Raw genomic sequence first — 25,525 nt, forward strand, 5'->3', positions numbered from 1 at the left:
TGGCCAGAGCAAGAGAAATAGAGCAGAAGAAATAAAAAAGATTCCAAGTGTTAAGGATTCAACACACTGTTACTTTGTCAGAGAGGTAAGAGTCTGTGTGCAGGGTCTAGAGAGAAGCATCTGTAAGCTGGATGTAGCCCCCAGCTGATAGCCAGCAAGTAAGTGGGGACCTCAGTCCTACAACCACAAGGAACTGCATTCTGCCCACACTCTGTATAATTTTGGAAGCAGATCCTTCCCACAGTATCCTGATCAGGTCCCAGCCAACTGACACTTTAATTCTGTCCTTATAAAACTCAGAGCAAAAAAAACAAGTGAGCCAACCCAAACTTAGGGCCTACAAAACTGTGAGACAGTTATCTGTGCTAATTTGTTAGAGCAGCAATAGAAAACTATTACACATGCTTACTAGTCCAGTCAAACACTAGCTAATGGGAGTGGGATTGCCATGGCAGCTTTAGGCTAGTCATGCTTAATTCCATGGGTCTGAGATGAGGCCTATCCTCCCTGTGATCAAGAAACCTGGATAGAATACACTCTACCTGGAGAAAAGTAAAATTAGGGTTCTATTAGCCAGAAAAACAGGAAAACAGCTGTTGAGTAGACGAGTTAACAGCATACTCCATAAGTGGGTTAAGCACTTGATCCAGCTGGATTTATCTCAAAACCTGAGAAAGAGAGGCACCTGGGTGGCTCGATGGTTGAGCATCTGCCTTTGGCTCAGGGTATGATCCCAGCATCCTGGGATCAAGTCCCACATCAGGCTCCCCACAGGGAGCCTGCTCCCTCTGCCTCTCTCTCTCTTGAATAAATAAAATCTTTAAAACAAAAAACCCCAAGAGAGGGATGCTGGAAGGATGAGCAATATTATAAATGAATAAAGCATTGAAAGGTAGAATTTTAATGGTATTTTGTATTTACTTCAAAATTCCTCAATCAGAAAATATTGAAGATGTTCCCAGTAGTCCCTGATTATATATTTACTGTGGTTCCAAATTGTGATTTCATTTCACTGCAGTTTCAGAATTAATTCCTATATTTAGGAAGTTTCTAATTTCCCTTCCTTCCAACCCAGACTGTTGGTTTTTGGCTACCTTCTGGCTTTTTCCCCACTTGTCCCCAGTGGCAAGTATACTACTTTTTGTACTTCTTTTTCTCCCACTTGTTGTTTAAAAAAAAAACACAACTTTCCTTTCTCAATTTTTCCACTTACTCTTCTGCTATTTATTTTCTCCTTCCTAGGTAAATGACAAGTTTGTATCAAATTACAAGTTTCCTTTCCAAACTTTTGTCTCTGATGCTTCCCGGATTGCTGTCTTTAAACTCTCCCAAGAATGCATTATGTAAAACCATTTGATGTTCACGGTGACATTTCAGGATGGAATGCATTATTCATGCTTTGGTGATAAAAATTCAATGAAAAGTTTGCAGTTTTGTTAATCATATGGTGAAAGAATTCCTGTACAGTAATTAGAGGCAAAAAGAAAAGAGAAAAGAAAGGGGACCAGTCTTCAATTTGTTATATAAAATATAAACCATTGCTTGGATTGGTGGTTTTTTTGGTCAGCTGTAAAACATAAGATTTTACCAGTAAAACATTAATGTTGTTTTGTTTTTTAAGATTTTATTTATTCATTCATGAGAGACACAGAGAGGCAGAGACACAGGCGGAGGGAGGAGAAGCAGGCTCCATGCAAGGAGCCCGATGCAGGACTTGATCCTGGCACTCCGGGATCACACCCTGGGCCAAAGGCAGACGCTCAACCACTGAGCCACCCAAAAACATTAATGTTTTAAGGTCCTCCTTCCCACAAAATGGTTTACTTATTCTTGAACCTGAAGACCTGCTGCTTCACAGAATACTTATTTGCAACATATTTCTCAGGTAGAAGAGAATAAAGAGCAGTTAACTGAGGATACAGGGAAATCTTTGAGGTGGCCAGAGGACTGGGATTTGTGGTTTACAAATGTTATGGTCAAATGAAGCAACTTCTTAAAAAGGTTTCCCTTTACAAGAATTTAAAACATATCCTAAAAACTTATAAACAGTTCATTTTAAAATGTTAACTTTGATGGCTTCATACTATCATTGATCTCTTAAAAACACACCAAAATAAAGAGATAATTGCCTCAAGACAGCAGGCTTCATCATTAACTGCACTGGATGTAAAGCCGTATTTCAGTATCATCTTCATGATCATTTCTAATTTGGGGGATTTCTTTTTAGATCTGGTTAGATGGTCTTAGCTTTACCTTCATGGCTAACAAAGACTGCCTTCATGCCAGAATCAGCAATTCTGCCATTTTCTGTTAGTTGGGCTGATTTATCTTTATTCACCTTCATTATAGGGACAACTTGTCCCTTTAAAAAAAAAAAAAAAAACGTTTTTGGATTATGTAAGCACTTACCAAGCACCAAAATCATGCCTTGCTTCAATCAAAGGAGGGAAGGTACCCATGGCAGCTCCTCTGCCTGAGAACTCCCACTCCGCTCTTCTTTTAGAGTATCTAAGTCTAAAACATGTGACAACCCAACACGCAGGCCTGATGAAGCCTCCAGTACACTAACTGTGAGTGAAGTTTAACTTGCTTTGCATGAAACTGTAAATAGAGTTTTGAACATCTTCCAGACACTCGCAGCCTTGCAGCCTGCACATTAGAAGCCACAGCACTGGGGCATGTTTCTCAGAGTGGCCTGTAGACTGGCCACCATCAGCATCACTGCAGTACCTGTTAAAAACGAAGAATTCCAGATCCCAGTAGACATGAGTCAGCTAAAGCAAATGTAAGTTTTAATAGCTTCTCTCAACCCAGTGCATTATAGTGTGCATTTCAAAATCTCTGCAGCCAGGGCCTAGCATTCTGCATGTGTAACAAGCTATCCTGGTGCTTTTACAAATGTTTAACCATCGAAAAATTTTGTATATTCATCAACATAGAGCTCTTTAAAAATCTACCCCAGAATGACAAATGACCAGGTTTCTAATATTTTGGGGATTTATTTTAGGTAAAATGTTTTCATTATATAAGGTATCTGGGACCAAGAAACCAAATGGTACAGCACTCCAATTATTAAATTATTACAGAACCTGTGAAATGAATGTCTCCAAACAATTCTAGGGGCACTTCAGAGGCTCCAGTGGTTAAGCATCTGCCTTCAGCTCAAGTCATGCTCTCTAGGTTCTTGCATCGAGCCCCACGTCAGACTCCCAGCTCAGCGAGGAGTCTGCTTCTCCCGGTCTTTCTGCCTCTCCCCCTGCTTGTGCACGCTCTGTCTCTCTCTCTCAAATGAATAAATAAAACCTTTAAAAAAAATTCTAATTACTGTCAACTGCATATCCCATTTTACAGATGTATCAACTGAGACTTAAAGACAAAATGTAAGCTGGTTAAATAGACATTTTTAAGAGAGTGATCAACTTTCATGTCTGTATCCTCACATGAACAAAAGAGCTCAGTTTTCTGTGTTAAACATATCTGCTATCTTTTGGCAAATACTAGCAATAATATTAAGTTATGTTATTAATCAACCCTAACAACAAAAACAACCCTAGGAGTTTTATACTGTCAATTTTACAGATGTGGAAAGCAAGGCTCCATGCGATGAAGCAATGAAGAAAATCACACGGTTAGCGACAGAGCAGCATCCGTCCCAGGGTCCCTCCTTCTCCAAGCGTATACATTATGCTCATGGACATCACTCTAGGAAGAAGTCCGTTGATATTCTGAAGTCTGTCCAAATAATATGAGACAAAGAGGTGACAGACATGAAAAGTATTTCACTTACATGGTTGCATCTTTTAAACAAGCACATGCAATAAAGTGTAACTTAATCTTCAATAGAGTGTGTCCAGAATCCCAATTGCAAGTTTAGATGCTCTCTTGTCAACTTTATAAAAAGGCAAGCATTATTAATTGTCTTCTGTTCTTCCAGCTTTCAGTGTCAGAAATAAGATTGGTCACCATAACTTTCTCACCTATTTATGATCATATCATGGCTTCAGAGACCATGTGGTTAAGAGGAAGTCAACTAGACCTAGAATTTACTTTTCAGCATCTCTAGGAAGCCTGTGGACATTGTCAGGATGAGGAATTAATAATTAATTAGCACTGATTATGGAGCTCTTCATGAAATTTAACACACCATAATGGAAACAAATAGCTTTGAAAAATCATTTGAAACAAGAAACTTAGTGAACTTGAATTATTGAGGTGGTAATACAGGTAGACCATATCTCAAGTTTAAAAATGTTTTCCATGCCCACCTAAATAATTGTGATTTAAGAGTCTCTGACATTTCTTAGGTCATCCCTTCTAGGACAAATGCCTCCACAGTTTTAAGTGCTCTTTCAGTCCAATGACCATAAATGTTATTGTGACAGTGGCCTCATATTAACTGGTTCTGATCTAATCCAAGGATATTGGGGTGGGGTGAAGTGGGCAGGCAGACAAGCGTTAGCTGGGAATTCAGGAAACAAAAGGCGTTAGGGATAAAGTGTTAAATAAATGGGCATCTAGGACCTAAAAGAAAGCAAGAAGCACAAAGCCCAAACCTTTACAATGTAGTGGGCCCCGCCAACCAGGAGATGGCAGCAATGGCAACAGGAACTTATAGGAAACAATAAAAATAAATTAGAATCCTGGGCAAATACCCATACTTGGAAATCAGGGCCTACCCTCCAGAGCTCCAGAATCACTAAAGGCTTCTGGCTGATACCGAAGCCTTCAGGAGGTGCCATGTCCCTGAAGTGACCCCAGGCTTCTCCCATTCAGAGTCCCAACAGAAAGGGTTAGGCATATTGAGCAAATGCTAACCAAGCCAGGGTAGCAAAGGGTCTCTCAGAAGGCAGCCCAGTTTCTATCAAGAAAAATCAACTAGAAGTAACAGAGACACCAAAGCATTTCAACAAGATAGCAGAATGATAAATAGGGATTCAGGTCATAAGTCATAGAACAAAGCAGAAAGCAAATGTGACTGGGAACTAAATATAATAATAACCATGGCCAGTGCCAAAGATCTAGGCTGGGCCTGTCCTTCTGCTAGTTCTTGGAATAGTGGTGGGGAGAACCCCTGGGAGAACTCAGGTCTGAAGTGGGAGGTATTCTGGCGATGCACAGCCATCACATGTTTGGGGGTCGTTCAGTTTCTTGAGACATACTAAAGTGCTGGATGAGAGCAGCTACAATCAAATGGTGCAGATCACAGATACAGCCTTTTCATTAGCTGTTAAATAGAGGAATAAGGAATAAAACCACAGTGTCCTTAGATAAAGAAGGCCAATGAACATTCCTCCCCAGGAGCTTGAAGAGATTGTTGTTGGGGCTGGCATCAGACCTAACCATAAGGAAAGAATTCACTTCTAGTCAGTGTCTGCCCATCTTATAAAACATGGCTTAGTCTCAAGATGACCTAAAATGGTTATTCTTCTAGCCAAGTCTATAGTAGAGGTGATGGTTGGAGCTTTTGTTTCCTAAAAACACTGACATCAGAGAAATGGGGTCAAACAACCAACTGAAGAAGAGCTGAGAACCTTTGGTGTTCTAAACAAAAACACTTAGATTTCAGCAATCCCTTCTATTTCCTGGGGGAGGATGTGTGTCAGGAATGCTCCTGCCCTTAGCCGTACTTCTCACTTAAAGCAGCATCGTATCAGATTGCCTGTCTGGTCCAGAGCCCAAGATGAAGGAAGAAATCAGCACCCATCCTTCTTTTAAGAAATAGGGCCTGGTGCTCAGCTTCAGGTATACAGCGCAGCTCCTGCCAGATCCAAAACACTCTTCTGAACTCTTTTCTCTTAAACTTAGGGATCCAAGGTCAACTCTCCTGGTTGGTCAGGTTTGGAACAAGTGCTTGGCAGAGATGACCCCCAGGTAAAAAATGGCAAGCAAGCAAAATCAGAGTGTTCCAGAGCCAGAGTACCCTTGTTAGTTTCTTGCACAAACAGGGCAGAGAGCCTCCTAGTCTGATATCACTAAGGAATTTGAGATTCACACTTTGATCACCATGATCCAGGCCTTTGGACCATAAAAAAAACAGAACCCCGCCTTGCCCCAAAAAATACTATGAGGGAGATAGGATGCCATCCATTAAATGAGGTCCTATATGGACCTGGAGACTGAGGCTTCAGCCAATAGTCTGTCACAAAGATGTAGCCACAGTTGACAAAGGTCCAGCCCTTTTTAAAGGGGGTAAATGTAATCCCCACCCCTCCAAACAAGGCAATTCCCATACCAACCATTGGCCACGAAGCTGGAGTCCCAAGTCATACACAAATGCCAGAAGTGGACACACAAGCAGCCCACATGGAAGAGAGCTGTCAGGCCTTTAAGGTGAAGCTGAGCCATCTCCACCCTACACCAGACATGCAGCTGGAACATTCTCAGACTCCCACTGTTGACATGGTCTCCTATAAACAGTTGGGGCTTGAGCTCCTCTCTCTCATGATGCACTTCAATTCAAAGACTTCTAACCTTTGAATTTAAAAGCTGGGTTACCGATTCTCTCTCATACCAGCATTGTTTTTCTCCCCCCAGATTTGTCAGGGTTTTTCCATAAATGTTATCCTGGGGACCATTACAGAACAGGTTGCTTACCTCTTGAGGCCGGTGATCTTCAGCCTGATTTTCATGTGATCAGTAGAGGAGTCCGTGACTAGATTCTAGGACTTAGAAAAAAAAAAAAAAAGTAGGTCAACACCAAATAGCTAGAGGACTCCATGTGTGTCCACCTGCACTGTGATGAGAATGTCCCATGTGCTTGGTCCTCAAGAGCTTGTCCTCCTTGGTGAGGTAGGAGATGTAAGACCTCCCAATAGCATTCTCCCATAGTAACTGCTGGTCTAGACACCAAGGAGCCATCATGTTATGAGGAGGATGTCAGGGCCTGGAAGGTACAGGTGAAGCTGCTAGTTTATTCATGTTCTTATTTGCAAACTAGGTTGTAAAAAACAACCCTCCATTAAACAACATTGTTAGATTAATTGCAGCTAAAGACCAGGAGAAGCCACCAGCAAGATGAGACGGCACCTCTTCAGGCACTGTTGGCAAGGTCTGCTTAAACCCAAGAGAAGATGTAGAACTACACATCCAGCCACCAGTGTGGCCAGAAGACAGGCCATCCAGAAAGCAGACAGACTCAGTGTCATGCCAAGCAACAAAAGATAGCAGAGTCATCCCAAAACAATGATGAAGAAGAGGTCCAGCAGCAGGCAATTACTGAAACTCCTAGCAAAACATCTTCAGAGAAGTCCACCAGCAGGGAAGAGCCCTCGGTCACCAGAGTTTAAGGACGAAGTCGACTCAGAAGAACTCACAAAAAAGCAAAGCGGGTTTCAGTTTCAGGGAAAGCAAGTTCCCATAACTTGGGCTCAGAAGCAGCAGGCAGGAGGGCATGTGGCTGCCTCAGTCGGTGGAACATGTGACTCAATCTCAGGGTTGTAGGCTTAAGCCCCATATTGGGTCTAGAGATTACTTTAAAAAATCTGTTTTAAAAAGAAGCAATGGACAGGAAACATTTCTGAAGAGCTCATAGACTAAGCTCACAGACACTGAGCAGCTGGGAGGATTCCTGTGGAGGCTTTACCTTCCTCTGGAGGAAACAGCTGGGACAGGTCTGAGCCCCCACGTGGGAGGCCAAGGACTCCAGGTATGTTCAGAAGGTATGTTCATCCCCTGGGGGGACAGTGCAAATCCTTGGGGAGCAGAGATGGCCAGTGCCTGATTTCTGCCCCTGCAGGGGTCGGGTAGGACCCGCCTCCTGGTCTCTCTCAGCTATTCAACTTTTATATGCTGTTAATTCAGTTTCCCCCAGTTAAGCTATAAACTCTTCGAAGGCCTTAGCTTATACTTTTATATCTTACACTGCTGCCCCCAGGATCAAGTACCGCATGTAAATAGTGCTAATATATATTTGAGGATTAATTCTGTTCACTGGTTGAAAGGCAGCAAGGTACATCTGAGAACACACTGCTGGGGGCACAGCGAGGAGTATTTCATTCCAGCAAGTCTCGTCACCTTTCTGCACCTCAACTGCTTCTCCGTGACATGGGGGACCTTTGGACCAAACTATTGATTTTTAAATTATGTTTCACTGAACCTCAGGGGTTTCTTAGGGTTGTGCCAGGTAGTCCCCAAGCACGGTGGGAAGGGGTGAGGGGAGGGACACTGGCCCACACCCACTTTACAGACAGCAGATCTGCTTGTGTCAGTTTTGCATTTGGGAATTCACTGTAGAAGACCATTTATCTGGATTCTGGCTAAAATTTTTCAAAATTACTTGGCTCGAATATTTCACTCTAACATAATAGGATTCTGCAACTTCATTGACATTTACACGGGACAGGTGACTTACCAGGTCACAATCCAGCCCTGGCCAAGGACATTGCTCCCCTTTCCCAGACCCCCTACCCCCCCGCATCTGCAGAGGTGAAACATATGGGGCTGTGTTGGCATCTGCTTCCCTGTTTTGCTCCATTTTGCACTCTGCACCTCACTCATTTCAGACACAGACCCACCTCCCTTTCCGCCAGCTTCTCCTGAGCTTTATCCGTTGCAGGTGGGAAAGGCAGCTGGCACCCCCTCCCTGAACTCCACCTAGATACATCCCTGCTTCCTGCAGCTTTTCCCTCCCATAGGGCTCTTACCTGTGCCTCCATCACTTGGTGCAACACTTGGGTTCCTTCTTCTATTCTGCCTATTTATACCTGAGGGTTCCCAAGAACACAAAGAATTTCTGCAGGTAATGTCTGTAGACTGACAGCCTGAGCGGTGGAAAAGGAAAAATGTTGGAGCAGGAAGAAGGAGAAAAGACAGAGGGGCTGAGGAGAGCACAAGCAGCAGGAGGAGGAGGTGTGCATGGTCTCCGCAAATGGCCATCTGTGTTCTTCCTCACCCTCCTCTAAAACATACCCCAAGTTGCCACTAGGTGTGGGGCTGCTCTAACATTTAGTAAAAAGATAAAGCTGGGGCAGCCCAGGTGGCTCAGCGGTTTAGCGCCGCCTTTGGTCCAGGGTGTGATCCTGGAGACCCAGGATTGAGTCCCACATCCGGCTCCCTGTATGGAGCCTGCTTCTCCCTCTGCCTGTGTCTCTGCCTCTTCTCTCTGTCTCTGCGTCTCTCATGAATAAATAAATAAAATCTTAAAAAAAAAAGATAAAGCTGGATAAATGTGCACCCTATTCCTTATCACCAAATTAGAGTCAATGCCATGACTCTGAGAGACAGTATCCCCTGGTTGCAGTCAGACCGCCTGGACTCTTGCTGGCTCCATGACCTTGGCCTCTCTGTGTCCTGGGTTCTTCGTTTTATTTTTTTATATAAAGATTTTATTTATTTATTCATGAAAGACACAGAGAGAGAGGCAGAGACACAGGCAGAGGGAGAAGCAGCCTGACATGCATGGGTGGGACTCGATCACGGGTCTCCAAGATCACACCCTGGGCTGAAGGCGGCGCTAAACCGCTGAGCCATCTGGGTTCCTCATTTTAAAGTGGGAATAATAAAAAGGACTCCCCTTCATGATTATTACAACAAGGAAGTGACATCATGTGAGTACAGGGTCCTGAACTGAGGCCGTACAGGTGATGGACAATATTCTAAAGAAATGTTTTGCTTTGAGACTCTTCCCCATCCCCGTCTGCTACATCATATTCCTTCATAAATGAATTGGCCCCGTCTCCCGTGGCCTTACCATGCCTACCACAACCTAATAAACATTAATGGTAAATGATGGCAAATGTTGCTTTCTCCCTGGAGTGCCTATTAAGTGTCCTTGCTGTCATGCTAGTTAAGTACTGGTTCCACTTAGGCAAAATAAGGAAATATCCACATTATAGTCCTATTCACAATAGGCCTGTTTAGAAGGTTCAACCTGGGGCAACATATACATTTTATGACTTTATTGCAAGAATATAATAAAATATAAGACAAATGAGCTCCTGTTCATGCTTTTACAGAACTTGGTTTATCTCCTGAGTGTGTGGTTCTTAATCAGCTGTGTGCATGAGGGTCACCCGGGAGAGTTTTCAAACACATGCGTACCTGGGCCCCACACCCCAAGGACTCGTATTCACGAGGCCTACGTGATGTTCTGGCATGTTTATGTGGGAAATATTTACCCAAGCGATTCCAATGCAAAACTAGTGTTCCAAGTATTCCTGGCCCCTCTCCTACCATTCAACAAAACCCAATTTCAACCAGAATGAAAACATCACCCACAGTTTTGATGGCACTCCCCACATAACCAGTCGTACTAGGAATTTCTTAGCAAGTTCTCCAATCATAGAAGATGTCTGTATTTCAATTTTATCACATAACCATGGAATCATATTCCATGAGGACTGAACTACTAGAAACTCTTCTATGGGTTCTTCTGCCATTTTAATGAGACAAGAACAAAAAAAGAGCCTTTGTGGATAATTTTGTAACTCACTTCCTTTACCTGAAGCCAATGTTGAAAGCATGATGGCATCACCGTTGCCACTTTCATTTTTCTCTTGGGTGCTTCTCCTCCTACTTCTTATTTTAGGACACTTGTTTACATTCCTATGTAAGGTACCCCAGGCACACACAACTTCGATTTGGAAACAACAGTGGAACAGGGGACAGGAGAAATACAGTGAATTCTCCTTTATTTAACCTTTTTTTTTTTTAAGCATGTGTTTTACTTTCATAAAAGGATAGATGTTATAAATAAAAAAAGACATATTGGTTCACCTACTTGTAGCTCCCCAGCATTAGAAGTTCTCTGTATTACCATTGGCTGCTTCTCTGCCTTTAAAAAAGTATTGATAATCCAGCCATCTGTAGCAGCCCCTTCTATATACTGGCTCGAGGGAAACACTGGCTAAAGTGATCTAGCAAACAAAACACCCAAACACAAATTTCTTATTTCCTTTATTCCCAAATCCACAGAAATCAATTAAATCAGAGACGTGAGAACCCCGTGTCATTTTAGTTCAGCTCATACATAATGTGCTTAAAACAGTGCCTGGTGGCATGTCATGAGAGCAATGTGGAGGTGTTGGTAATCTTTATTATTCTGTACTGCCTTCAGGTATTATTATCATCCTGGGGCTACAACTAATTTTCAGGACCTAACTATGTGGCCTCCCTCATTGATAGTAGGCACTCAGGAAACACTTGTCAAAGTGAAGGAAGTTAACTGAATTTATAAGTAATGTTTCTGAATTTCAGAGCTGCTTCACAGAGGAAATGCCCTTTCTACAACAACAAAAGAATGATACTCTAAGCCTGGCTGTTCTGTGGAATTTCAAGAGCTGAAAAGTCAGACTTTCAGAGGCACATCACTGCAGACTGCTCTGTATACCATGACTGATATGATTAAATATGAAATGTAAAGCTACAGCCTTTTTCACAAGCTGCATACCCACACTGCGTGAGTCACAGGGTGCAGTCGTGACATGCCACTGCGCTATGGGGAGACATGCTCTTTGATGGGCAAATTTTGTGTATAGGAAATTGCTGGACATGCTGAGAGATACTCAGACATGCCTTCCGGTGGGCTCCTATCAGGAATCTGTCCATATCTCCAGTCCACCACTTACTCTTTTGCATTAAATATATCTGTTTCCAGAACTCTTTTTGCTACTAAATTGCTACTGTCTTTGAGGCTGGTCTTCCCAGTATTTATCTTCATGTCCCCCTTGCCCACCGGAATGTAGCACATAGCACTCACTAAATCCAGCATGAAGACAGGATTAGTTTGCATATTAAATTAGTAAGAGAAATAATCTCCATGCATATGGTAACACAGCTTCTGAACCAAAAGTTGAGATTCATCATCTGAAACACATTCTGAGGAGAAAAAATATTTGAAATCTGGAGAATCTCAGAAAATTCTGGACAGATGAATGCCTTGTCCATGGTATTCATTCATCTACCCTTCCCTCCTTCCTTCCTTCTCTCCATCTATCCACCCATCCGTCCAGTTAGCCATCCGCTCATCAATCCATCCATCTATCCCTTATTTATTCAAAGTACATTATCAACTCATACTTCCAAATGGGGGGGAGGGGTATATATGTTGCTTTTGATATTAAATAAATACAGTCACAATGATTACCTTTTTTGCTTGTTAGTACAAAATTTTTTGCTAATAAGTCACTAATATGGAATTTAATGAACACATTTTATTTTTTTAAGATTTTATTTATTTACTTGACAGCATGGGTGGGGGTGGGGTATAGAGACAGAGGGAGAGGGAGAAGCAGACTCCTTGCTGAGCAAGGAGCCAGACGTGGGGCTCGATCCCAGGACCCTGAGATCATAACCTGAGCCAAAGGCAGATGCTTAACTGACTGTGCCACCCAGGTCCCCCTAGTGAACACATTTTAAAACCTTCACCAAAACTTGAAACTTAAATTCTTTTCCACCACATAGATAACTATCACGAGAAAAGCCACACTTTATTATATTATTCCCTCTTCCAACAACAAGCTGGTAGATTCTAAAGAAAAAATAAATTTAAAACACCAACATCTGGGACACCTGGATGGCTCAGTGGTTAAGTGCATCTGCCTTCAGTTCAGGGCGTGTTCCTGGAGTTCCAGGATCAAGTCCCACATCTGGCTCCCTGCATGGAGCCTGCGTCTCCCTCTGCCTATTTCTCTGTGTCTCTCATGAATAAATAAATACAAGTCTTTAAAAAAAATTTTTAAAAATAAAAAAAAACAACGTCTATAACAAACTTGATCTTCACTGTTGTCTCACTGGAGGATGAATGAACTGCATCGATTTTCAGAAGAATCAGGATTATTCAGTTATGAAATAAAAATGAAAATTTCAGCTCCACAGACAAAAAAGTCTAGGTTTGATGTTGATTGTGAGGTAAATAGTATATTCAAGGTTAAGGCAAATGGTACAGTACATATGTAGGTAAACATGAATAGTTTATTAAAAATAGTTTGCAATAGAGCAACCCCATAAATTCACAATATGTGTTGGAATGAGAAACTTGCAATAATGTTATATTTTGTAATAGCTAATTGTTAATAGTGTTTCAGTTGTATCCTTTCAATAGTGTAACATGATCAAGCCATCTGTTTTAAATATAATTTTGCCAGAGATTTTTAGTCTGTTTTTAAATTATTCTAGGCTATACATCCAGCAGAATTCTTCTTTTTTTAAGAGAGAAAAAGAGAGAGTGCAGTGGGGGGAGGGGCAGAGGGAGAGAAACCTAATCAGACTCCTCACTGAGCATGGCACCCACACCAGGCTTGATCTCACAACCCTGAGATCACAACCCAAGCTGAAACCAGGAGTCTGTTGCTTAACCCACTGAACCACCCAGGGGTCCCTAGAATTCTTTTCTTTTCTTTTTTCTTTTTTAACAGATAATCAATTTATTAAAAACGTTGATTTAAGCATCTGCGATGGTGACTTCAACCTCGACTCCAGGCTCAATACTGATGGAGGTAATCTGTTTAACAATCTCAGAAGGACTGTGCAAATCAATGAGTCACTTGTGGATCCTCATCTGAAAACGATCCCAAGTCTTAGAACCTTCACCATAAGGAGTCTTTCTTGTAGTGATTCTCAGAGTCTTGGTAGGCATTCGCACTGGTCCTTTCACTTTGAGATTCTTTTCCTTTGCACCTCTGATCAAGTCAGCACACACCTTTTCCAAAGATTTTACATTGCAGCTGGTTAGAGTAATTCTAATTCGGTGAATCGCCACCTCTGGTTCCACGGGTGTCTTCCCAGTGTCTTTAAATGTGATGGCTGCAGTGCGGCTTCCTGACTGACTTGTTCCTCTGAGAACAGTGGTGAGTCCGGAGCAGGAGCAGGGCATCCTGTGCTCCACTCTGGCTGTGACCGCGTCTTGCTCAAAGAGCTAGAATTCTTTTAAATAAACTAGGTCCCAATTCAAAAATTTTCACTGTATCTACAGAGTGCTCCCCAAAGTCAGCAAAATGCTGTCCACTGATGGTCTTACCATCTAAAGAACATAACATGACCACATTCTTTTAATGAAAACTATATATGAAATTATTGGGAAAAGTACAAATTTAAGATCTTCCATATGCCTCACTCACTTTATTCCCCACCCCCAATGGAAAACTATTTTCTTGGGATGCCTGGGTGGCTCAGTGGTTAGGTGACTGCCTTTGGCTCAGGGTGTGATCCCCAGATCTGGGATGGAGTCCCACATCGGTTTCCCTGCGTGAAGCCTGCTTCTCCCTCTGCCTATGTCTCTGCTTCTCTCTCTCGCTGTCTCTCATGAATGAGTAAATAAAATCTTTTTCAGAAAAGGAAAAAAAAAAAACTTTCTTTCTAGTAATGAGAACTTTCCTTTTTTCTAGAAATGGAGACTTCTGTCCCCAGTAAATGAGAAACAAGGAGCCACTTCTTTGCCATTCTGGCCACAGCCTTCTTGACTATGTCTTACTAGTCAATGCCAGAAGCAACAGGGAGGTGGACACAGCTGCGTATGTACTGAGACCCCTGCACATTGATTCCTTCAAGTCTGACCACCTGAGCCATGAGTTGTATCTCTCATCTTTGAAGATCCATAAGCAATAGAGCCAATTTCACTATTCCACCTTAAACCATGTTGAGCATGGTTCCAATCTTCGGATCAGCAATGAACAATTTAAAATTTTAATATGCCTGAGCCTTCCTCACACCACTACTGAGACCCAAGAAGTTGGCTGGGTTTTGACCAACAAGGGAAATGATGTCTTATAGAGCCATGCCTAGCCCAGCACCATCCACAAAGCCAATGATATTCCCACTTACTTTTATGTATTTTAGGTCATGTCATTTTGAATGGATGCATTTTTTAATTTGTTGTCCATAGAAAATCTGTGTTTTTGTAGGTGTCTTGAATTGTCCTGGAAGTTTATCATGGCATTCAAACAGATAACTTGTCTTTTCAGAGTTTCACCAAAGGGTTTCCATGCAACTTAAATAGCATAAATTTTCAGGAAGAAATTACACAGGTTCTTAATTTGTATCACAGCTTGGTTTTCATAGACCATAGAAGCCTAAATTTTCTCCAATCCACTAAATTTGACTGTCCTCAAAAACAAACAATCAAACAAAAAAACACACTTAATTTTCTTCTTAAAGATATCCTTATATAGAAGCTGCTGCCTATTACTGTCAATGCCCCAGCCAGAGGCTGAGCATCAGTGAAGGCCATTGCGGGCTCGGCCCACTACAATTCAAGTAGGAGCATCATATGCAGTGTCAGCCACAATAGTCCAACTTTTACCTTGCTGTCTGACATCAGTTTCTTGCTCTTGGATTCCTACAGGATCAGCCATCCTTTCAGAGATTAACTAAACTCCCTTGGCCTTGGCTGACAAAAGAGTGGGGGCCTGAGCACCAGGACTCACAGATATATTTAGCCTGCATTGTTATGGCCCAATGACATCTTAAATAAAAACTAGGCCCAGAGGAATCTGACAGGCTGATTGAACGGGGAGGAGAAAGAGGTTCAGTAGAGATTTAATCCTAAATTAGCAAAAACCTGAGAAAAGGTCCATACTTTGTGTATGTGTGCATGTGCACATGCGCACAGGTGTTTATGCCTCTATATAGGAGTTGCTCAAGATCACAAACTATTTTATCCATCTTTGTCTCCCCAGTATCTAGCATAATATGTTATATACATAGGTGTTCAATAAATTATTAGTATATAAACTGTATTTTGGCCAGTGTGTAGGCCCTGGTAAAGCCCTCTCTGTGCCGTATCTTGTGCTGTATCTGCGGCAGCAAGTCTCACAGCCTTAGTGTATTTGGCTTCAAGCATTCTCTAGCATGATGACTAACTCTCACACAATCCTGGGCACAATTTTATCAGTATAAAGATTAGGCATATTGGGTCCAACTGCCATGTCAGTTTTGTAGCCAGAACTCCATAGGCTTATAAAATCCATTCTATTGGAAAACAGAATGCCTTTCTATTAACTTCTAAACTTTACACAACAATTAAGCAAAATGAGACAAGACCTAGTACTTTGAAGCCCAGAGCTTGCCTTTCCAGTCTCATTATGAAGCCAATATATACAATACGTACATCTCCTACTACCAGTTCTTCAGGTCACAATATTAAGACCACAGCTAGATTAAAAATAAGAATATAGGCCATGACTTTCACCCCACCCAGAAAATGATCCAGGTGGGAAACTCCTACTTGTCCATTGCTCAATTGAACCTTGCTAAAAATAGAAACCTCTGGGTGGGGAGGTTTTTATTCAAATAGATACCTAAGGATGATGGTCTATGAAATATCTTCCAAGCAAGGCAGAAAACTCCCCTGCCTGGGAAAGACCCAGGCTCTGTGTCACCTGTAATGAGCTAATGTGAAATCCCACAGAGGACAGAGCACAGCATCTCCTCCTCCTCAGCTCCACTGCTGTAACTGGGGCAGGCTTTCATGGCACAAGTTCCTCCGCCTTGGACCCTCCTCACTCATTACATCTAAATGCTACATCAGATGATCTCCATTCCTTCAGCTGCCACCTCGATTGATCCTATGGTCATCTGTTAAATATGATTTTTATCCAAAAATAATGCAGCTAGAGTCATGCCTCACATGTATTGAGTACTGTGGGCTAGCCACGAAGCTAAGCACTTTACAAATCATCAACTTAATCCCGCCAGCCAGCAACACTATGAGGTAGATGTTCTTACTGTCATCCTCACTTTGGACAGAAGAATGAAAAGAGCGAAGCCTAGATTCCAGAATGTCCAGGCTGGTGCTTTATCATTATGTAACACTGCTGTAGCAACTGTCACACATCACTTCCTTCATTCCAACAATTAATTGCTTCCAAACTATCTGGGCAAGGATCTCCACTGGTTTAGAAGTCCATAAGGACTTCCTGGATTAACCCAAAGATACAACAGTCTCCAACAAGGTTATTACCTGAAATTCTATATGCCTCTCTGCATGTCATCCTACTACACTATTAGTCATGGCATTCCTGTGTTGATTAGCTGATGAGAAATGCTTCATTGGCCTGTGACAAAACTGCATATCAGAGTACTTTTCCTTGAACAGTGCCTAGCTGGTACTCTACGAGAATATAAAAGATATCTGATGATGGAGATATTTAGAAAAGCTTTTTCAGTTAGCAGAGCATGAGGTACACATCTTGGTGTACTTACAAGCTTGGCAGTTGTAACTCTAACTATGATGAAGCACAAAAGAAATGCCCGGAGTTGGGAAAGAGCCGATGAGTCTCCTGTAAAGAACCCCTGAGAGCGTCACACCAGACAGTCATTTTTAGACATCTTAACAGGGCATTGGTGTCAAATCAGGCTTCCTAACAAACTCTGGGTATGTTTATTAGAAGATGGGAGGTGGTTGAGAGAGAAGAGAAAGAGACAAAAGTTGGTGACAACCAGGAAAGAGTGAATAAAGATAGAAGAAAATAGTCTACTGGTATAGACTAGCATCCAAGAATAGAGATATCTACTCTGCTGAGACTGAGAGGAAGAGGCAAGGGGGGATCTGGAGGGTATATTCACCATAATGAGCTAATTCCTAGGGTAATGACCCTTGATGGTCTCTCTTCTCTGGGGCAGTGGGGAGAGCCAGAGGTACATCGTTCAAAACGTGGTGGGTGGGGGAGATGGCAAAGAGAAGTTTTAAAGATAATTGCCGTGGATCAGAGGAAACAAGACTGCTACTGATTTATTTATTACAGATAATAGGTTGTGACTTTCATCATAACACACCAGTTATTTAATAAATTAAGGTTTTCTTTAGAGAGCTCTGGGGACCCTGAAGTGTAAAGATCTGTATATTTGTTGCAGGAGGAAATCAGTAAATAGAAAAAGGTGAAATTGAGCCAAATAATAGGGTTAGTAGAAAGAGTAATTAGAAAAGAACTGTTGTCTGAGGAAACTGAGAACTTGTATACATTCATTCATTCATTTCACAATATTGTGTTGAGGACTTGTTGGTTAATGGTCATCTGCTAAGTGTTGTCATATAAGGATGAATAAGGTCCTGCCCTGGAGTTAAACAATGAACAGTGGCAAGGCTGTCACTAATTGCTATGTAGTACATGTATACACATATGCTTTGGAAAAGTTGGTTCTAAGTGATGCCAAGTCTGTGTCACATTCAGACAATAAGAAAATCAAAGAAAAAAGCTGGAGTCATTCTGATGGTAGATAGATCCAAACAGTCAAATGACATACAACGGAGAATAAGTGTTGACATAGTAAAGGCCAAAGGTCAGGAGAGAGGGTGGAGGGATTGGGTGTGGTCATGGCATGATCCTGGAAGAGAGGTCTGGGACTCAGGAGATCTGGGAATCCAAGTTGAATCCAGTCATTTGAAATGCCGTTCCTTGAAGTTAGAGAAAGGATATAATTTGGTGTGGGGGCTAATCTCCTTGGCTTTCTCCCATCCCCTTCCATTCATTTTATGGGATTGCGGGTACCTACCTACAATGGTTTGGGATTAGGACTATTTTAGCTGAGGGAGTAAAATTATTGCTTCAGCAACAACCAGGCAGGGATCCATGTCCATATAGTCCGGTCAGCCTATATGGCCAATATTAATATTTTTATTGATGTTTTGGGAAGGATGAATCTAGACTGTATACATTAATCTGATGAGTAACACAAAGACAAAAATATACATGACCTGTGGCTTGGGTGATTATCTTTTAGGTGTTTATTGCCTATCTTCCTCAAACTAGACTATAAGTTACATAAGGGCAGGGACCCTTTCTATCTTGTTTGTTACTATCATCCTGGCACCTGGAATGATGCCGTAACAGTTGCTCAGGGGTTGTTTTAGATGGTTTTGACAATACCAGTAGACGGTGACACAGGCAGACAGCAGTGTGGCAAAGGAGTATTAACTCTGCCATGGGGTATGCAGAAGTCTTCAGAAAGAAGGTGGCATTTGAGCTTGAAGAGTGGGTAGGACTTTGTGAAGTGGAATGGAAAGGGAAGACTATTGCAGAAAGAGTGGGATACCATAAATAAAGGCAAAGTGGCATGAAGAAAATGATGTGTTCAGAAGATAATGAAAAGTCTACTTTCTTTGAGAGAGAGAAAGAGATAGAATGAACAGGGGTGGGGGAGAGGGAGAGGTAGAGTCTTAAGCAGACACCATACCCAGTGCAGAGCCCTCCCTACATGGGGCTTGATCTCGACCCTGAGTTCATGACCTGAGCCAAAATCATGAGTCAGACCCTTAACTGACTAAGGCACTCGGAAAAGTTGAGTTTTTGATCATTTGATACTTATCAAGAGTGGACAGTATTATGCAGAGCAAACTTCCTTCCATAGAGGCATACCTTACTTTATGCAGTACTAGTGAAACAAGGACCACAGGGGAATGCAAGTTAACATGTTTAGAAGACTATGGCATGAAATTCTTATCTGGATGATCCCAACCCTGGTGAATCGCCCCTATATATGGCCTTGGTCTAGCTTTTTCCTAGAGGTTTATTCAAGGAAGTAGGAAGAAACCAGAACATGGAAAGAAAAGATAACAATAATGTTTTGTTGTTGTTGTTGTTGTTGTTGTTGTTTTACAAAGAGTTAGAAGGATCTGAGTTTCAGGTTATTTAATGTGAAGGGGTGACACCACAAATGTTCACCAGCTCACCCAACCTGTCATGAGAACAGATCAGTGGATGTGGAACCTTGGGAGACTTCAGTGAACACCTACTATGTAGCAAGAGCTCTGCCTATTTCCTCAATCCTCCTAGCAGACCAGGGAAGCTGGGATCACCACCCTCCAGGCTTACAGAGGCGCGGAATGAGTAGGGACTCCGGGTGGCAGATGAAAATGAAATCGAGGCTCATCGTCTTCCCCTACCTATGCTGCCTCTAACGTTCAGAAGCTCTTTGCCTAAATAGACAGAAAATGTTCTTCCTGAGACGTGAAGCACCGCACCACAGAAAGGCACAGGTTTTGGAGAGGCCGCTCCCTGGAGTAGTGCTCCCTAAATAGCCCCAGCCCACAGTGTGTGTCACGCATCCATTACAATTAACCCCGGGGTGAAGATATGGTTTCCGAAGCCCTGGTTGAAATGCAGATATGTGACCCGAGAGGACTTACAGCATCTCTCAATGACACCTAATTAAGGAGCTGGCTCTGGGGGAACTTGACCCGACTGATCCGGGAGTTGGGAAAAGGCGGGCGCTACTCGCGCACCCCGGAGGGCTGGTGTCCGGGCACAGGAAAGCAGGTGGATCGCGGGAGGCACTCGGTGAGGCCGCAAAGGCCGGGGCTGGGCTAAAAGCAAACTTTGACTTCTGGACAGTTCTCTGGGGAGCGAGCGAGGTGCACACCTTGCCCACCCCCGCCCCCTTGCAGGATTCTCCGGGACCCGCGCCGACAGGTGCCCCGCGCACCGCGCGCCCCCCGCGCCCCCCGCGCCTCAGCCCAGGCGCCACCTCCCCTGGGCGACCGCGGCTGAGCCCCGGCTCCGGGGCCCCGCAGCCGCCCCCCCCCCCACCGCCCCGCGCCCGCGCCCCTGGCTGGGCACTGGGCATGCTCAGTCGCCTACCGCGTCGCGCTCCCAGGGAAGCCTCCGCACGCTCTCCGCGGGCTGCTCGCGCTCGCCTCCCCGCCGCCGGCCGCCCGGGTGCCTCCCGGCCCGCTCCGCTCCCCGCGACCCAGATTCCTGGCCCGCCCCCGCCCCGCCCGCGCCCGCGCCCGCAGCCAGTGCGGCAGCCGCGGCCACCCTGTGCAGCCGCGGCGCGGGGGACGGACGGACCGCATCCAGCGCAGCCGCCGAGCGCGCGGCCCCAGCGCCCGCGGAGGGCGGGGATGGACACCCGGCCGCCGCGCGCGGGGACCCGCTGAGCTGCCCGCAGCCGCCGGGGTCGGGTGAGTGCTGCGCCGGGGCAGAGGGGCGAGGGACGCATGCCCTTGGAAAGGGGGGAGGTGGTGACAAGGACCGTGCGAGCCGCGCTGCGTCTGGGGCGCAGCCGAGAGGTCGGGGTCGTGGCCAGAGAGGGCTGGAACGAGAGCGCGCCCGGCCTCGGTGCAGGGGCTGCGGGGGCAGCCGGCCCGGAACCCTCCCCCGCCGCCGCCCCCCAGACCTGACACCCGCGGGGCCGCGCGGGAGGCCGTTTGCGGCTCGGCCCAGACGCAGGTCACCTAGCGACCGATCAGGGGCTCCCGACGAGGCCTCCCAGGCAGAGAGCACGGGAGGCTACACCAGCGGCAGCCTGGGCCCGGCGGGGGGCCACCCGGGTCCCGCCCCCGCCCCCGCCCCCGCCGCGGCCTTGGAAGCTTGCACCCCGGGGGTGGTGCGGGCGGCGGCCAGGGGGTCCGCGGCGCCCCCGTCCCCGCGGGGCCGTCTGAGGGGCTCCTGGAACTGCTGGGAAACTCCTCACTTGGGAGAACATGTCTTTCCGTCTCAGGTGGAAGCGGACGGGCCGGGAGCTGCTGGGAGCGGAGCGGGGGTGGGGGGTGGGGGGTGGGGGGTAGGGTGCTGCCGCCGCGGGCGCGGGCGCGGGCTGCTCCCGCTCGGCGTGCTTCTGCCCTGCCTCTAAGCCGCGAGTCCGGTAACACGCCTGATGAATATTTCAGGACCGGCCTCGCAGGCTCGCTTGCTTCAGATCAAGTTTAACGCGTGCCTGCCTGTTGGCCCCGCTGCCCAGCGCAGGCAGGTAGAAGCCCCGTGCCTGAAGCTTCCAAATTTCAGCTTCTTTTCGCACCAACTAGGAAAATGACGCCACTAACCCCCAGTGAGCTCTGGAACGGTACCATGAATTGAGCGTGTCGTTTGGAGAGCCCGGTTTTGGGCAGGCATCCAGGCATTGTTCTGCATCTCTGCAGTGTGCGTGTGCGGTGCCGGTAGCTCGACAGCCGTCCTTAACTGGAGCTGCCAATATGGTGGAAAGCAGGTGCTGTGCTTGTGTTGGGATAAACGTCTTAGTTCATTACCATCGTGTGACAGACACCCGGCAGCTACCAGTTAACGGCGGACTTAGTCCTGTCCCTCCAAGTTGAATCTGAGATCAGGCCAGTTGAAATTCTGAGGAAGGTACCCTCCGGTATCCCTCTCCTTAGGGGGGTCCTTAAAGCCTTCGTGGGAAAAAGAAGGGAATGTCTGAAATAATGAGCCATCGTTGTCACGAACACTGAGAGGAGAACACGTTAAGGTGAGAAACTTTGAGGACGGGAACAAGCTCGTCCCTTTCACTCCCCCTGCACCATCGCCATCGGCAGACCTGCGCGCACAGCACTTAGCATTCAAAAATGGTACTCCTTTCCAGAAGAAACCTGCTTTTTCTTTCCTTAGTGAGCCAAGTATGTCTTTTAACAGCCCGTGAGGAATTCTTCTGTTGCCCAAGGTTTCAAGCCTCCAAGATTTACAGGATACTCAAAAGAGGCAACTCTTAACGGCTTTCCAGTCCATTCACACAGAAGCTCGAGCGCTTGGGTTTACAGATGTTCCCATTTAGGGAAGGCTTCTCCAACAAAGACCCACTGCGGTTACATCACAGGCTCCACCTCCGCCTGCCAGGCTGCTTCTCCCCAGCCTGTGAATGAGGACAGGGTGTCTCACTGTGCTCCACTAATGAAAAGAAATCCCAAAATGAAAATCTGACTTATTTTCAATATTGTGTTTTGCTGGCTCAGTCGAAAATACGAAATTTTTAAAAATTATTATTAACACATGGAGATAGGACTTGACTCAGGCATAGTAATAACTATGAATATCAGCTTTGTAGAAGATTTTGAGTAATGCTACAGTGTTCTTTCTGCTAAAATTATTAGTAGATACTGAAAGAACCTCTATAAATTAGCAAAATAGATGGAACTTATATATAGTAAATTATATATACAGCGTTTCCTAAAGCGTGTTACTGAGATGTTCAGAAAGAAACCCAGCTGCATTAAAAGACATAAAATCTTGCCCGACTGAGAAGTTTGCAGAGCTGGGACACAAATCTCCAAGTGCTCTAAAGAAGCATTCTTTAGAATTGTTAAGGAGTCATTGGTAGAATTGTCAGACTTAGCAAGTAAAAATACAGCCTGCCCAGTTAAAATGGAATTTCAGATAAACAGTGAATAATTGTTTTTAGTATAAGCATGCCCCATGCACTACTTGTGGCATACTTATAGTTAAAAAAAAAAAACAAAACAGTATTTGTTGTTCCTTTGAAAATCAGTTTTGATGGAGCAACTTGTATTTTATCTGGCAATTCTAGTCACTCGCTTTTGGGTCATTTATGGGTTGAAAATAAAGTGGAGCAGGAATCATATGCTGTTCTGCAGACAATCTGGGACAAGCCCAGTTCTGGTTCAAGCTATTGAAAATAACTCATGCTTAAAGTTAGTAGTTTCATTTCAACACATATTTGTTGAGTACCTCTGCTTGCTAGGCTCAGTGAGAGGTGCCAACGCTGTGATGAGTAAGGACTGTGTGTGTGAGGGTGAATCTACAGCATGAGACGTGAGGCTTGCTACACCAAGTGTGTGCAGGAGCCTGGGAGTGACACTGAATTCTGCTGGGCAGCTCCAGACAGGATGACCAGCACTTGTGACGGGTCTGGCCTTGAGTAAGAGAGTGAGATCTCATCCTTACTCTGGGTGGGAAAAACTCTGGGTTTATACCCAGTGAAGGGGAGCCAGAAGTGGAAGGGTTTTACTTGATGGCCTCAGTTAGAGGACAGAGTGGCTTGCTGAAGAGGAAGTGAGAAGGAGATTAAAAAAAAAAAAAAAAGACTTTAAATCATTGCTGATGAGAGGGAACTGAGATAGGACAAGTGCAGGGACCGACAAATGGTGCTTAAGTGAATGCATCTCACTGCATTTAAAAAAGCAATTGATCTGCCCTTTGATTAATACCCAAAGTGGTCCTTCACTATTCTACTGCCATCCTGGTTTCCTCAGGTAAAAAGTCATCAGGTAATACTGGAGTATAGTATTTATATAGTATTTTGTATGAAAGTAGATATTTAAGAGTAATATTTGAAATGTCAATCAATATTCGGTTGCTTTTGGCACAAATTCCTGACATGGAATTAGCAGATGTTTTGGTTTTAGCAAATTTACCTCAAGTAGGAGAAGATACTAACCTGCAGTCATTTTCTGATATAGTCCAGCCATCTTTAAGGAAGCAGATTCTGATGGTGGAAAGAATGTAGATTTTCCAGAAATAGCACTATATGAAAATGACCATATGCTTGTAGTACCACAGAGTCCTTACTCAGAATATTCCAAAAGCAATTAATTCCAAAAAATAGCACACCACTTACATTCGTGTCTTTGAAATCCCAGTGGGTACTTTCACTATTAATCAGCACAGGAAGTTTCCAGAGGTGTTGAAGACCAAACCAGTACAGTTCATGTAGAGAACTGTCACTCATCGCTGGAAGATTCCAATTTGCCAATCTCAAGCAAATGACACTAGAGTGCCATTCTAGATTGTACTTCTGTCAACAAATCCAGATCTCTTAGGGACCATTTTCAGAAGAGGTTCATATGTTTGAGTATCCAGATGGTTAAGTTTCCACTTCATATTTTATAATAAGTCTTAAAAATAATAAAAATTACTCTATCCTAAAGTGTATAATGAAGTAATTAGGGTGTTTCTTATCAAAGGATTATCCTTCAAAATAGAGCAAAAAGAAAAGTTCCATTTCAGGTATTTGTACTGCTCCTCTTTGTGCTCTCTGCCAAGCATGCCTTGCCTTATGATTCTGATAGTAGATGAGAAGGAAAGTGATCTAGGACATACTGAACTTACTAGAATTTCCAGGCAGTTAGACCATAGGTTTTATTTTCAGCAAGATTTCACATGGATATGGCCTATTAAAGAAAGGCTTACTGCAGTGGTCTCTAATGACAGCTTATGTGCACTATCACCCTGAGAGAGTTTTAACTGAAATTGTGTGCTCACTTCACATTCTAAGTCCTCAGTAAATACTCTGAATTCAAAGAATCTGAAGACAGCGTGTTCTTGCATCCCAGAAGCTTTTAACCTTGTAGCGCACTTAATGCTGACCATGAGCAAGTCTTATTTTACATCAGTTTCTGTGCTGTAAAATGGGAGATAGGCACATTTAAAAAAAGAAAATCGCGCCAACTCCAATCCTCTGTGTCTATAAAATAAATGTTAGCTGTTACAACTGTTCTGAGGGATAAATAACTGCATTTTAGATGATTTGTATATTGTCTGTGTACCCTCTGCCATTTTAGACACCAGTGAAATAATTCACAATTTGTTCTGTTTCATTTTTTTGCTTTTTTGGTACAAAGCATGATGATTGTGGTAAATGCTTAAAAAGAGCTCATTAAACCTCTTTAAAAAATCAGTCTCAAGCTAATAACTGCAGAATTCAAAGGTCTTTACATAGTTTTTAAATGTAGTTTCCATTTTAATTATTGGCATTAGGACTTGGTTAATTAGAATGCTTGGTATAAGAGCTTATTTCAGCTGCTATAATTCTCCCTCCTGTTTCTCTTGTGTAAATAGATGGCAAAAAGCTGCCATGTGTTTTGAAGGTTTGTGTGTGTGTGTGTGTGTGTGTGTGTGTGTGTTGAAGGTTTCATTCATGATGA

General features: G+C 43.9%; 2 protein-coding genes, 1 long non-coding RNA gene and 1 pseudogene across 4 annotated transcripts in view; 1 reads left to right on the forward strand and 3 right to left on the reverse strand.

Annotated features, from left to right (window-relative positions):
• The window catches only part of ALKBH8 (alkB homolog 8, tRNA methyltransferase), a 79,419-nt gene extending 58,811 nt beyond the window's left edge, over window positions 1-20,608 (reverse strand). The window contains exons 1-2 of one of the 2 annotated variants that reach the window (XM_072821813.1): window positions 20,511-20,606; window positions 6,595-6,665 (exon numbers count right to left, since the gene is read on the reverse strand). In XM_072821813.1, the coding sequence (XP_072677914.1) occupies window positions 6,595-6,629 (35 nt within the window). In that variant the 5' untranslated portion in view covers window positions 6,630-6,665; window positions 20,511-20,606. Of the gene's footprint in view, window positions 1-6,594; window positions 6,666-20,510 lie in introns of both variants that reach the window. The other variant, XM_072821816.1, reaches the window with a different exon arrangement.
• On the reverse strand, window positions 9-6,552 carry LOC140630889 (uncharacterized). Its single transcript, XR_012028576.1, has 2 exons — window positions 6,237-6,552; window positions 9-3,732 (listed from the first exon to the last, which is right to left on the reverse strand). It is a non-coding gene; the product is annotated as an uncharacterized lncRNA (long non-coding RNA).
• On the reverse strand, window positions 10,621-13,825 carry LOC140630886 (small ribosomal subunit protein uS10-like; annotated as a pseudogene).
• Window positions 20,609-20,677: 69 nt separating the features above from the next.
• The window catches only part of ELMOD1 (ELMO domain containing 1), a 68,754-nt gene continuing 63,906 nt past the window's right edge, over window positions 20,678-25,525 (forward strand). The window contains exon 1 of the mRNA XM_072821817.1: window positions 20,678-20,833. The gene's annotated coding sequence lies outside the window, so the exon portion shown is untranslated. The remainder of the gene's footprint in view (window positions 20,834-25,525) is intronic.

Source organism: Canis lupus, chromosome 3 (genome assembly GCF_048164855.1).
Source record: "Canis lupus baileyi chromosome 3, mCanLup2.hap1, whole genome shotgun sequence".
In the NCBI taxonomy this organism is placed as follows: Eukaryota; Metazoa; Chordata; class Mammalia; order Carnivora; family Canidae; genus Canis; species Canis lupus.